Source organism: Lycorma delicatula, chromosome 10 (genome assembly GCF_047948215.1).
Source record: "Lycorma delicatula isolate Av1 chromosome 10, ASM4794821v1, whole genome shotgun sequence".
Classification (NCBI taxonomy): domain Eukaryota; kingdom Metazoa; phylum Arthropoda; class Insecta; order Hemiptera; family Fulgoridae; genus Lycorma; species Lycorma delicatula.
In genome coordinates this window covers 76,997,767-77,013,176 of record NC_134464.1, presented here as the reverse complement: position 1 = coordinate 77,013,176, position 15,410 = coordinate 76,997,767, and the positions used below count along the sequence as shown (strand labels likewise).

The window sequence follows — 15,410 nt, the reverse complement described above, 5'->3', positions numbered from 1 at the left end:
CATCGCGGGAACCGAACTGCTGGTGGGTGGGGAGGCCCCCTTAGAGTTTAAGGATGCTTCCCTGGGCCGAGTTTTACTTAACTGTATGTCCGGCTCAGGGAAATAGGGGTAAAAAAAACTAAAAAAAAACTTAAATTTTCAAATAATTAATATATTTATGTTAAGTGAACTAATCCCACTTCTTGCATTTATTTATATATGTCACTTTATTCCGCCTCGTACAACCTGCCGATTACGGCAGATACTACAATTGCAACGTTTACTGACGATACATTAATTCGTGCTGTCCATGAAAATCCAACTACTGCATCTCATTATATCCAAGATGTCACTCTCCTCGAACACTGGCTTGCAAGTTGGAAAATAAAAATAAGCGAAACAAATTCAAAGCACTTCACGTTCACCCTTCGAAAAAAACACTGTCCAACTGTTTCTATTTCATTATTCCAATTCCAAGTTCTCAAAACTTAAATATTTAGGTTTCCATCTTGACCGACGACTTACCTGGACAAAACATGTCAAATCTAAGCGGATACAGTTGGAACTCAAGTTTAAAAATATGTACTGGCTAATAGGACATAGATCTCGGTTTTCAGTAGAAAATAAATTATTGATTTGTAAGTCTAGTTTGAAGGCTATTTGGACTTACGGGCTTGATTTGTGGGGTACAACAAGCAATTCCAATATTGACATACTTGAACGCTACCAGAAAAAAACACTCCGAAAAATGCTAAACATACCCTAATACATAAGCAATGGCCTCATATATAATGATTTTAAATTGCAAACCGTTCGACAGGAAATCTCTCCGACCAGCCTACGATATCAAAATCGTTTGGGTCGTTACCCAAATTATATGGCAGTCAATTTATTGGATGACACAATCAGTGATTTTTCAAAATTGATGAGAAACAATATTCTTGATTTGATTTATCGTTTCAATTAGGTGACTTTATAGTCCGGCCTTACGGAGTGCTCTTCTGTTTCATTTCTTGTATTTCTTTATTATTATTATTAAGTCACAAACCACTGGGTCTGTGGCTACTTATGTTGGTGAAAAAAATAAATAAATTCCGCCTAGTTGTCAATCAGCTGTATAAAAAAGGTTCGAACTCACCAGAACCCAGATTGGTTAAGAAGTTATTTTTTTTTTGTTTTTTACTTTCAGCTGAATTTGAGATCTTCTATTATCAGTATATATGTTTGGAGCGTAGCTTTATATCGAAGAGAAACTTGGACGATCGAAGTATTTGAGAAGAAAAGATTTGAAGCTTTTGAAATATTTTGCTATACTAGATTATTAAAAATCAGATGGTGGATAAAATAACAAATGAAGAGATATTGCGGCAAATTTATGAAGAAAGAAGCATTTGGAAAGACACAGTTAAAAGAAGAGACGGACTTATAGGCCACATATTAAGACATCCTGGAAATGTCGCTTTGATATTGGAAGGACAGGAAGATGGGAAAAATTATTCAGGCAACGTTTGGAATATGTAAAATAAATTGTTAGAAATGTAGGATGTATGGGGGTATATCGAAATGAAACGACTGTCAATAGATAGGGAATCATGGAGAGCTGTATCAAAACAGTCAAATGACTGAAGACAAAAAAAAATTACTAGTATATATTAATGTTCGTTTGAGTTTAATTTTCAGAAATTACTAAACTCTTACTTAATTAGTTTCGAGTGATTTTTCTGTAAGGCTGTAAAATCAAATAAGAAAAATATTATACTCAAAATATAACGTTTACGAGCTAGAAATATTACAAAAAGTTATTTTATATTTTCGCAGGATTAAAATGTAAAAATTTAATCAAAATATTTGATAATATTTTAACCGTTTTTAGATTAGCCTACTAAAACAAAAGATATTAAAACTGACATCTAGCAAATAATAAATTAAATACAAACATAATTTTAAAATCAGAAGCTAGCTTTTAAATTTCTTTTACTGTAAAAAAAAACTTGATTCATTACGCGAATAAAATCGAATTGAATTTCACACTTAAAGAAATTTATACAATTGTTCTTCAACCTACTAAAGTGTCAATTTTAAATAAAATTATGAGGTCTCACTTTTGTTACTGTATCGCTATTAATCTCTCGAATTTATTTATTTATAAATATACGAGTATAAAATGTTCAGTTATATATAAAGTTTTGTATAGCCTTTATTACTCGGGCAATTTACATAAAACTTGGCACAAATAGTTTACCCTTAGATCACACAATATATACGTGGTTTGTCTTAGTAGTTTATTCTTTTCAACCTTACACGATACTTCTGTTCGATAGAAATTGTGCCAACAACAGTATTTATTTTATATACATATATATTAAAATATCTTTTTTCGCCTAATTCTTCTTCTTTCTCCCTTTCTTCTAATCTCTTCTTTTTGTTAATTTATTTTAATCGGATTAAAGCTATTCCTTTTTTTCGTAAAATATATTAATTTCAAAGTATAGAACTTTTTATAAGTGCATTTAAAAATTATGTAATTTTTTTTTTTTAATATAAAAGTCTGTTTAAAATTAATTTACTAAATTCTTAATGCGATAATAAATATTTGTATTAATCTATTGTTGAAAATACAGGACGATATATATATATCAAAATCGGATAAAACAAAAATTATTAATAAAAAATAATTCCTTACTTTTGGTTGAGATCGTCAACCGAGTTGGTAATCAAAACAAGATAGATTTGACATTAAATACTTTGTAATTATGTTAAAAGTTCATCGAAAAATAACTAAATAAAAAATATCCTATGAATAAATTATAAATCTTAGAAAAATTTAACGTTTTTTTAAAACCTAATTTTCATTACCCATTGCCAATTACGAAATAACCTTAAAAAAAAGGAAATTATAACTGCTTCAAAAACGTTTTTTTTGTTATTATTTGAAAAACATTTATTGTTTTATCATATCGTCTATATAGAAGATAGGTTACAGTATAAAGAAAAACATTTGTGTGGCCGTTTGTATCTTATACAGATCTATAGTTCTATTCCAATTCTGATGAGAATTTGTACACTAGTAATTCCAAATAAGAGGAAAATTTTTATCATTTCATTTTGAAATAATTATTCTCACTTCAATTTTCACTCGCTCAATGTAGCCTCTAAACAACCTCAAATTTCCGACTAAGTTTACAAATGTTAACAAGAAAATTGAGATGTTTTTTAACCTAAAAAATCTAATAAAATAGGTCCCAGAACAGTATTACTGATAGTTTTCACGATATCCAACGTAAAACAGATAAATCCTTGACGAAAAACTCTTTTTTTAGTACTATAACTTTGTTAATTGACTTTTTTTTTGTCTTCAGTCATTTGACTGGTTTGATGCAGCTCTCCAAGATTCCCTATCTAGTGCTAGTCGTTTCATTTCAGTATACTCTCTACATCCTACATTCCTAACAATTTGTTTTACATATTCCAAACGTGGCCTGCCTACACAATTTTTTCCTTCTGCCTGTCCTTCCAATATTAAAGCGACTATTCCAGGATGCCTTAGTAGTGGCCTATAAGTCTGTCTCTTCTTTTAACTATATTTTTCAAAATGCTTCTTTCTTCATCTATTTGTCGCAATATCTCTTCATTTGTCACTTTATCCACCCATCTGATTTTTAACATTCTCCTATAACACCACATTTCAAAAGCTTCTAATCTTTTCTTTTCAGATACTCCGATCGTCCAAGTTTCACTTCCATATAAAGCGACACTCCAAACATATACTTTCAAAAATCTTTTCCTGACATTTAAATTAATTGACTAGTAAATGCGTAAATTTTCTTATCAAAACTTGTATAAAATTCATGTAATAAAGTCTATGATAAAAAAATCCACTTTTATTAAAAAGAGAAAAGGAAAAAGTTATTAAAAACATAAGAAACCATCAAATTTACCCCCATAAAAATTTCACGTCTAAAATTTCAGTATGACCTGTTTCACCGGGAAACTGAAATTCGGGGCGAAAATTTTCAGCCGTAACTCGATGACAAAGCGTTTTCGGACATGTTTATATGAACGTTTTTCTTATTTTAAGGTCTAAAATCGGTCCCCAAATTATTTCCTTTTCTTCCTGAATCACTTTGTATAAATATTAATATTTCTTATACATAATATGATTTCATATTTTACTTCAATTTTTACTGATTTCGTTATTTTTTTTCTAATTTATTAATCAGTTACTGAAAAAAATTAATTTTTTTCTTTTTAATCATAAGAATTAGAAGAATATAAAGAAATTCTTTCTCTAGTATAGTAACAGAAATGTCTTTTTTTTAATAAAATGTAGACTATACGATTATTAGATAAAGCAGTGATGTCATTTTCTCCTTATTCTGCTAGAATGATTCACACCGTAGGAACTTTACCGCACCTCTTCACACTCACTCGTCAGTTTCTCCTCCTAAAACAAACATCATGTATATCCTTCGAAGCGTATATAATTCTGTTAAAATCCAGTTCAACCGTTCGTACGTTTTCATCGGATAAATACGAAAACAGATTTGCAACGGCCATGTTGATCTTCCTATATGTTCAATTCGCCTGTACGAAAAGAATTTTATTATTTAAAAGTCAGTAAGTTTTCATACACATAAAATTGTTCCTTACTGTTCATAAAATTCATGTTAAGAAAATTAATATCATACAAAGATTTCAAAGAAAATTTTAAAGTAAATAACTAAGTATTTTCGAAAGAATACAAGGTTTGTTTCAGTTAAACTTTCTTTAAATATATCCAGAAATTTTAAGGTATACATTTATAATTTATACCGTATTTAAAACTAATGAAAAACAAATTTCACATTCCAGCCGTGAAAAGCTAAAACGGAAATTTTATATAGATATCAGAGTGAACTTGACATGATGCGGTCCAAACTTGTTTACTGTAGAATCTAATTTATTGATTGCTTGATGAGCTGTACATATCCCATTACCACTCGTATTTTGCCCACATTTATATTTCTAATTTTCCTCATATTTTATATTGAGTATTAAAATAGTAGATATTGTTTGTTTTTGTTTGTTATTTTTTCCCGATAAGTAAATATGTTTTTTGCTACTGAAATTCCGTTAAATGTACGTTAATATTTGTAAGGTTTTTTTTGTTACTGCTTAAAATGGATTCCCGCAATAAATTTAACTTATATCAAGTTACATTTTGAAAAATTTGAAAATTTATCTTGACGAAAAAAGGAATTAATATACAAAATTTATCATCTTTCTTTTCAGGTTTTTTTTAATGAAAACAGCTTGAAGGATTATATATAATTAATTAAACAAATTTATCTCCGTCTTAATCCCTATTAAAAAAAAAAAATTGTAATTAATTTATTTTTTATTAAGAATTCTCGGCAAATCAATTATTGACACAAAAATAAGAAAGTGTCCAATACAGAGCTTTGAGGATAGATATGCTCGGTCAATCGGAGTAGTTATCCTTTCACCTGATCAGTTGGTATGATGGATAGTATACTTGACTTCTTGATCAGCCGGTTTCGGGTTTGATTCCCGGTAAAGATCTGGAATTTTTTCAGTTACCATCTCATCCTTCTCATCAAAATACGTATGTAGCACGTCGAAAATTACTGTTATAAAGTTAGAAATTATATATACATAAAAATCATTACGTTACTATCTTACCTATACAAAATTCGAAAAAAAAACAAAAACATTTTCGATGTGTGGAACGGATTGACCGATTTTATTCAAAATTTAGTACGTAAGGTAGTACGTGTTTTCAGCTACCTAGATACTTCTTTTCTTTTTTATAAGGTAAAATATATTTATTTAAAAGAAGACACTTCTTTTTATTTATAAATAAAAATAAATTACATTTTGGTTGTTCTTGAACTCGTATTTCATTTAAAACAAAATTATACAGCACGAAAAATAGAAAAAAGCATAATAAACTTCGCTCAGTTTATGAACTTCCCTTTAGTTTATTTTTACTCAAAAAGTCAATTTTTCAATACATTTTGATGTAAAAATTTTTCGTGATCTTTTTTGAACTTTTTATTTTTGCGTTCATACTGATGTGTTAATTGTTTTTTTTTTTAATTTGGTTTAATTTTTTTTATTTCTTCTGTTAAGATAAGTGTTGTTCTGTTTAAAATATATTTATACTAATATTTATTTGTTTTTAAGTTATTAACATAAATATATATAACTTGTTTTATGTGGTACAGTTAGAGCATCAACTGCTTTCTACGCAACGCAAAGCCATGCGATCGGGGGAAGAGCTGTTTCCCCTAGACCTGTGACACCTATCGCACAACAGATGCTGCCCCCACAGACAGCCCCATATATACCCCAAACGGCAGCACATACTGAAGCACCAAAGTGTTCAGATTGCAATAAATTCATTGTGTGAGTTTACGTAATAAACCAAACAAAAAAAAGAAGTTGTTTTGGGTGTCCTCTAGTGTTTAATGCCTTTCTTTCTCTTAAATTTTTTTATCGCAATTTTAGGTTTTTATTCAGTATACATTTTTTTTTCATCAAAAATATGAAAAAATTATATAAAATTGTTTAATAAATAGTATTTTTATTTAAAATATGTATAAATTATATTATTTTCTAATTATTAAAATTATATATTCACATTCGCTGAGATTCTAGAAAAAATATTTTTGTTTCGATCTCAGTAATGTAGAGAAACATGTTTTTTGTTACGTTTTGTAAAAATCCTATTTCGGCTGGTTGCATCTTATTACTATCTCAGACGAATACTTCTTGAGATTCAATTTATGGTTGTAAAAAGAAATTGCCATCGGTGAAATAAGAAGATTTTGACCAGATTTTTTTTAATTTTCTTTCTTTCCTTTCTCTCGTCTTAACGTTTTATATTTTATTATGTTAGTTATCAACACATGTTACTGTTATGTGTTGAAATCTTATAATTTTGTTATCAACAATTCTTCCTGTTTTTTTAACATCTAATATATCTTAGAAAGTGAATAATAATCTATAATAAAAAAAAAAAATATCGTAGATTGCAATAGAGGAAAAGATATTTGTATTTTTTCGATTTTTTTTCTAAGTCAAGGGGATATTTATAAATTGTTTTTTTTTTTTATTCTCAAAGTTTTGTTTATAAAATTAAATTTTAAAGATTATATTATTTATCATGAAAATTTTTTCGTTTTTTAAGAGATTTTACGAATTATTTTATGATTAAATAACGTTGAGTTATATTCCTTATTAGATTTAGTGTTTTCTGTATCTAAAAAAAAATTATTTATAAAAACAACGATAATAGGAATAAAAACAATAAACAAAGTTTTTTTAAAAAAAAAATCTAACTGACCAAAAAAGACAAACAACCTCGAACGAAAAAACCTTTTCAATTTTTTTTCTTTTAAAATTTCATTTTTTTTATTAATTGTCAAATTAAAAATAGTTTTGAAAACCTAAATTTAGAATACGGACTGGAACGCAAAAATGGCGGGAGTTTCAATATTTCTGCCTACAGATCGCATAGACTGGACAATATCCCTTGCTGCTGTATATTTCTATTTTCGGGCAGATTTCATCGGTTATTTAGTGGCGGTTTTAAATTTTAAATTTTATTTATGGACGAATTTGGTAATTTTCTTCCTATCCGTATGGACCATTGTGAAATTTATTTACTGGTTTTGACCGTGAGAGACTAAGCTTTTGAGCTTAGTAATCCCGGCATGATTCCCCTTAAGTCCATCCGCCGCTTAAGTCCTTTCGGTACCAGCACCTATGGGCTAGCAGGATTGAGCCTACCGGAGCCCTAGTTATTTGGAGGGAGAAATGCACCCCGTTTTCCGGAGGGAGTCGCATATGCTTTAAATGAAATTGTGGTCTCTTCGTGGGACGGTGTCGGGTGTTGTCTAGCTTTTTATAGTTTTAACAAAATTTAATTGCGAAAACGGCCACTTTCGCGGCCGGAATTTTCGCGCGGTTTCCATTTACAGATTACGCGATATAGAGGCTCTTAAGCCTGGTTTGTCATTTTTTGACTCTCGTACCGCCTCTTCACGGTGGTTCGTTTAATACGGCATGAGGCCGTTTTCTTATACCTCTGGATTACGATCCTCTCGGCAGATGTCCCGGAGATGGTCGTGTTTGGACACGGCCGCTCTCCTGAACAGTCTGCGTGCCTGCGCCACTTTCACCTCGGATACGGTGTGTAGTCCCGCATCGTAGCGAAGAGTGACGTTTCTGACGAACCACGGTGCTCCAAATATCGTCCGCAACGCTATGTTTTGGACGGCTTGTAATTTCTTTTGAAGCGTGGAGTTCAACAAAGCTCTCCATGCATGGTAAGCATATGTTAGAATCGGCAGGACGTATAGCCGAAAAATGAGCAATTTGATCGCCAGTGGATATGAGCTGGCACTGTTCAGTACTGGATATAGTGAGGCCCTGACGGCCTTTGCCCTTTGGGTCACATATTTAACATGTTCTTTTAAGGTAAGCCGTTTGTGCAGGACTACTCCAGGTACTTGACTGTTTTTCCAAAGAAAATTTTCTGTCCTGAGATTCAGCTGCCTGGCTGGAGCACGTGTCTTGTATGTGAACATCACTGCCACCGATGTTTCACCGTTGCCCTTGATTGTTCACATATCGAGCCACGGCTCTACTAGATCCAATTGCCGTTGGATTCTCTCGATCGCGTAATCATTTAGAATACAAAAAGTCGAAATTTTAAAAAGAATTCGAAAAGTATCCATTTTATTTTCCCAAATATCGTAGATTGCAATAGAGGAAAAGATTACTTAGTTTTTTTCTTGACTTAAGGGGATATGTATAAAATAATAACAATAAACTATTTTTTGAAGTAGGCGCTCTCGACGAATTGGAAAGAAAGAACAGAATCCTCTCTTTCTAATAGTAAAAAACTAAGTTTTTAATATTTCTTAATTTTTTAAAGTATTTTAATTGGAGAAACAACTCATATATACTTTACTATTGAATAGGGCTATTAATGCATTATACTCTCCTCATTAAAGTATTAATTTAAAAAAAGTAAAGCTTATTTTCAAGCTTATTTTTGAAGAAATTGCATATTTCATGCAGATCTAAGTGTGATCGTTATTTTAATGAAATAATATATATTTTTAAATAGACTTTATGCATATAATATATGTATATATATTTTCAAAGAAGTTAACTGTTAACATGATCTTGTAATTTAAATCTCTGAAAACTGTAAATAAATTATTTATAGATTTACGGCAACATGACTGCCCACCGGTTTAATATCACCTACTCAACCGCATTATTTATTTTAAGAGAAGGAAAGACATTGTACTATTTTTATATAAAATATCTTTGAATGACTTGGTATTGTTATTTGTTATGTATGCTATATGTTTATGTAGCCAATTCTATACTTTGGAATGCATTGGTGTCTCCAGCATGCATTATTTTATCGTTCTTTTGTAATAAAATATTTTTCTTTCTACCTTTAGTCACTCTACTGGATGCAGATTTCTATTTTATTAATAATTTGTTTATTTCTACATTTTCTTTTATCGTGATTTATTTTCATGCACTTGTGTTTTTTATGTAAATAATTTGTTACGAGTTATATTTGTTGAAAATCTATTTTTTATGATTGTTAAATGCACTTTCTTTTTATCTATCGCTTATAAACTTCATTTATATACGTAATTTTCTTTTGCTTTAATCGTAATTTCGTATAAAAACTACATTATTTGTTTCAATCGTTTTTATCGATTTTATCGTTAGCATTAAATGAAAAGGAATTACCAAAACTAAATAAACATAAAAGAAAACAACAAAAAAATTAATTACTAACAGTGCATCCCAAATACCGCAAAATATTAAATATTAAAAAATTTCTACCCGTGTTTATAAATTAAAATATATATATATTTAACGGTCATTTAATAATTAAGGACACAGGTTCTTTTGCAGCAAAAAGGTGAATTTAATCAATGTGGCATTTATTTAACGCAATATTAATACGCTTATCCCATCTCTGAACCAGATTATATTAATGGCTGCTACAAAAGAAACTTTGTTTTGATGTTGGAACCAATATATATTCTTTGACGTCATTGTCGTCAAACTTCTTACCTTGTAACGCCTCTTTGAATTAACCAAATGTGAAAATCCGATGGACCCAAGTTAGGGTAGTATGGAGAGGGATGATTAGTACTTCGCGATGCAATTTTTCTGTGGTTTCTCAATTTATTTGAGCTGTATTAGGACGGGCGTTATCGTGAAGCAAAATGATGCCTGTACGCTGAGAAACAGAACATTTCTTTAACACTGCCGGCTTACTTTTCTGATAAATTTGTGAACAGTATACATATTTTTTATTGTTCACCGATCTAGAAAACTGACAAAAACTGGCCCTTTTGTAGCTTAAAAGATTGTCATCATGATTTATTTATCTTCCAGTTGATCAGGTTCGGAATTTTTTCTTGGCAGGTGAACTCCATGTTTTTTTGATTCCGGTTTTCACGGTGAATCTATTTCTTATCACAGGTTATAATACTATTCAAAAAAGCATATTCCTGCTAATATCATTGTTTCAGTTTTGCGCATATTCAAAGTGTTTCTTTATAGTGATTTTTCAGCTTTCTTGAAACTCATCTTGGGCTTGTTTTACGATAACTGAGCTTGTCAGCGATTACGTTATGAACTGTACAGATACTTGTAATTTTAGCTACAAAAGGATTACATCTATAATTTCAGTTGTAATATCTTTCGGTCTTCTTGAATAAGACGTGTTTTAAGGCTGGAGATGAAATTTTAATGGGATGTCCAGAAAGATGCTCATTAATCACTGAAGATCGATTGTTTTTAAATTCTTCGATTCGCTTGTAAAAATTTCTTCGCTTCATATAACTTTCTGTATTGTTTAGTCATACGAGATTACATTTTAACCGGTTTTTCACTTTCAGAAAGTAAAAAACTGATAATTGAACGCTGTTCAACTAATTCGCAAACTTCAAGATGACTAGTCATCGTAAATTGAATTTTGAGGTTATAAACAAAAGATTTTACACAAACAACTGATAAAAACTCATTACAAAGTTACCAACTTACTGTTTTGAAAGTATCGTAACCTTTTTACCAACTGTTTTGCTTCCACAGCTATTTGTGTCTAATTATTATTAAATGCCCTTCGTATACAATAGACAATTTTAATAATATTTCTATTGTGTTTATTTTATTCTCAATACAAAACGATATTTCTTGTTGTTAATCATTTAAATAAACTGCACCGGCCGGATTCTCGGTGTAGTGGTTAGTACACTGATTTCTCATTTATCTGGTTTTAGGTTCTATTCCCAGAAAGGGTGAGATATTTTCAAAGTTTTACCCTGATTATCATAAAAATTGTAATATTTGTAATTGAGTATCATTCTGTAGATTAAATATGTATATTCTATAATCTTTATTTTTTTTCTCTACTCCCCTGGGCCGGACCGACTTGATGGTATTACACCACCCAGGGGAGTGTCCGTTACTCTAATAGGCCCTCCCCGCCTACCGGCTATATACCGGCATGGCAGGTCAGGCCTACCGGTGGCTGTTTTGAGATATTTTATTCTCTGTTATGTCCTCTATGGAACCACATCATACCTACAAGTCGTGATGTGACCCCCGGATCTTTCATAATACTCTCTTGTCCCTACAGCACACCCCAAGGAGTCCTCAGCGGATCATTGAAACCAGCACACCTAAGCATGCTGGCTCTCACCGCTGAGGCTGTCCACCCGACCTAACATACTAGAAACCCATACTTCTTTCATCTTCATTCTTCTGTTTTAATACTGTCTTTATATAATCAGCGACCTTCCTCCAGTTCTCCTTACTGCTGAGCACGAAATCCACGGTCTCCTTCGGCGTTTTTTCATGAATACCCGCGTCGTGTCTTAGTCTTATCCATTTATTACATACTAAAAACGTATGCTCAGAATCATCTTCCTGTTCGCAGTACATGCACGTGTGTTCATTCCTTCTTATTTATTCATGTGGGTTTATTCATTCTATAATCTAAGGTTTTTTAACGTTACTGTTTATCTATATCCCTGTATTTAGTAATGATGATTACTTAACTTTCGAAATGCACCTCACTTTTTTAAGGGTTTTTATTAATGCTATCTTATTAAAATAACTGTTTACTGTACTTTATATTAAAATATTATGAAATTTGCTGATTTAAAAATTTTTAATTACTTAAGGGTAATCATTTCGATGCTGTTTAATTTTTTATCGATCATTCAAAGTAGAATTTCTTTTGTAAAATTTTTAAATATGAAAATATTTCAATTTTTGATAATTGAAGATCTTTGTAAGATCAAGGGAACCTAAGAGTTTTAGTTTTGTTTTTGGTTTATTTAAAATAATCCAAAACAAAATCCCTCCCCATGTTAATGGATAGGATTCTGGAAAGTAGGCGATGCTCCTTTTTTCGGCCTAGTGAATCAGATAGATAGTATAACTAATATGAGTTAAACGGTTTTCTTATTTAACAAATAAATATATGTTTTGTAATTTATATTATTTATAACAACGATCGCGTATGCGTACACTAATGTACATAAACATACACTATTATATAATTGTCGATGTATCTAATTTTCATTTTTTTATAAAATTAAAAAAGAGTTATATGTAATTCGTTCTGCTTACTTAATTTGATGTTTAAGTCTCATAATTTTTTTGGTTACAACTACCAGGGGTATAACCGTAACAACCAGGGAGGGATAGACTCGTAAATTTTCCACTACCGGAACGTTTGATTTTGTTTTATAGCAGATCGCAAGAATATGGTTTACAGCCACAGGCGGCTAGCTATATGGCAGGCAGTATTATGAAAAGTGTACATTCATTTCGATTTTTACATTGATGAAAAGCAGAATTTATCTTTTTCATGTAAATGGTTAGCTTTTTTTTGTGAGTTATATTTTTAGCGATTTATTTTGTCGTTACGGATATCCAAAAGCAAGACCCGTTTTCGTGTGCTTTGTTTTTTATAGTTTAGATTATATTTTTTATCCGCTTTAAGTTAAAACAAATTTTATGTGAAAAGAACGTCATTCCGGCGCGTTCCGGCACCAGTGTGCCAACTAAGGTAAATTAAAAAAGGAAAAAAATTGTATTATTTGAGAAAATCTCAATTTTGATAACGATTTAATTATTCCTAATTGGTATATAAAAATTTTCATGGCTTCAATAATGCAGTTAAATATAAGCCAATATATAATTTTTTTATGTGAATTATTTATAAAAACATTTTTGCATTTTTTATTAATGTAATGTATCTTTGTAGAGTGACTGTTTTTTTCTCGTTTATTTATTCTTTTTTTTTGTATCCATCCTAATGTATAATTTGAAATTCCGGGTAGAAAAAAGCCAAGATTTTTTTTATCTTCCTGTAATTTCTTGTTTGTTTTAAACAATTAGAGCACACAATTTCCTTTGTATGTATGCAGCGTATTTTATTTTATTTTTTTTTAATAGATCAATTTTGCTTTCTATTTTACATGTATAATATTAATGTCGCATGGCGTTTCCCTTCATTCAATTTGTATTGTATTGTATTTTGTTATTATTTTAATTTATTATTATTATAGACTTAAGTTATTATAAGTCGTTTGCTGTAAGAAGTAGCTTGTCTGATATTATTGAAGATTAAATTATCAAATTGGAAATAATTACATAAAGCTATAAAGAGAGAATGAAAATAAGTAAAGAAATCTACTGGACGTACTTAAATATATATAAAATTTAAAAAGTTAACGTTTATCAATAATCTCCTAAATGTTAAATATCTACTACGAATAGCTGATATACTACTTCAACCTTAGCTTGTATCATTTTATCTGTCATATTAGATCGTATAAAGGTCAAGGTAATTGTTACAACAAACGATTTTCTTTAGTTTTATATTTCTATTGGTATTTTTTATTCTAAGTACACCAATTTTATATTTTTTTGATAAGAATATATCATTTTATCTTTTTTATTATTATTTTTAAATTACTTTATACTATAATTATATTCTTAGTTTTTGTTTATTATGCTAATGCTTATTTTTTAAAATATATTGCATTATCATAATAAAAATGAAATTGAAATTTTCATTTATTAATATGACTTGGCTAATATAGAACAATTTTAATTGTCTTAAAGCCTTACTAATTTTGCTTAGATTATGAAATAGATTCAAATGATTATTTCATGTTTAAAAGATTTTTAACTTTCTCTAATATATTCTTAACTTCACTATTTCTGAAATCTTTATTTTTCTATTATTCTGGTTTTCTATATTTGTGATTATTTTTGACTACAGAATCTTGATTAATTAAAGGGTTACAATTAAAGTAAAGTTAAACGTTTTGTTTTTTTTCTACAAATTTTTTTAAATTGTTTTTTAAAATGACAATAGAATAATTTTATTAATTTTTATTTTTTTACATCTTAATCTAACATTACGTCTTGAAAAGTAACTTATAGAAAAAAAATAATTGAAAGAATTCTTTGTTTTGAAAGGTGAAAAAAAGTAGCAGCATAAATTTCATTTCTTTTTTAATGACCTTGGAAATTCTTACGTCTTTTACATGTTTTCTTAATATCTGAAACTATATTTCTTTAGCGAATTCATATTCTACGAAAAAACAAATAACCATTATCCTTACATCTATTATGTTCCTAATGTGTACATTGCAATCTGTTCAACATGTGAATTATGAGCATCCTTATGGGGCAATGGGATGAGGATGATCTGTATGACATGTAAATGAATGTAGTCTTGTACAAACTCAGGCCGACCAGTCCTGAGATGGTACACCGGTATCTACTGTCTACTACTCAAATCCGAATAAAAGTAACTTACCTTTACTACGATTTGAACCTCAAAATTTTCTACTTTGAAAATCAGCTGATTTTCAACAATGATTTTACCATTAGGTCAACCCGATCGGCCATCCTTAAATAATTAGCTTTTGATTATTATTTATTGTTTTTATTAGTTTTAAAGATATTAAACTACACGTCATCAGATTATTAAAAAGTTGTATTTTTTAAAGTTCTTCTTTCCTAAAATATCAAACCTTTGTAGGGTTTTATATATAAAAAACATGCTTTTTATTTAATTTGTAAAAAAAATATGTACACTCAAAAAAAAAATTATATTCATAAAATAAAATACAAAAAAAAAGATTATAATTACTAAACTAAAATTTTTGTTTTACAAAAAAAAATTATAAAATGATTTTCATACAGTTTTCTATTTGTATTATCACCGTCAATCATTTTCTATTTCGTTTACATTTTCCATTATCAGCGTTAAAAATAATATTTTAAAACTTCTCTTTGTTATATTTTAGGCTGAGTTGTTTGAAATTGTTTAAAGTTGTTCTTTATTCCATAAG

General features: G+C 29.4%; 1 protein-coding gene across 9 annotated transcripts in view; it reads left to right on the top strand.

The window, feature by feature from the left end:
• Window positions 1-15,410, top strand: part of Zasp52 (Z band alternatively spliced PDZ-motif protein 52) — a 427,403-nt gene that overhangs the window by 301,687 nt on the left and 110,306 nt on the right. For 6 of the 9 annotated variants that reach the window (XM_075377465.1, XM_075377463.1, XM_075377468.1 and 3 more), the window contains exon 6: window positions 6,207-6,387. The exons of the other annotated variants lie outside the window; for them this stretch is intronic. In XM_075377465.1, the coding sequence (XP_075233580.1) occupies window positions 6,207-6,387 (181 nt within the window). The remainder of the gene's footprint in view (window positions 1-6,206; window positions 6,388-15,410) is intronic. 9 annotated transcript variants of the gene reach the window in all.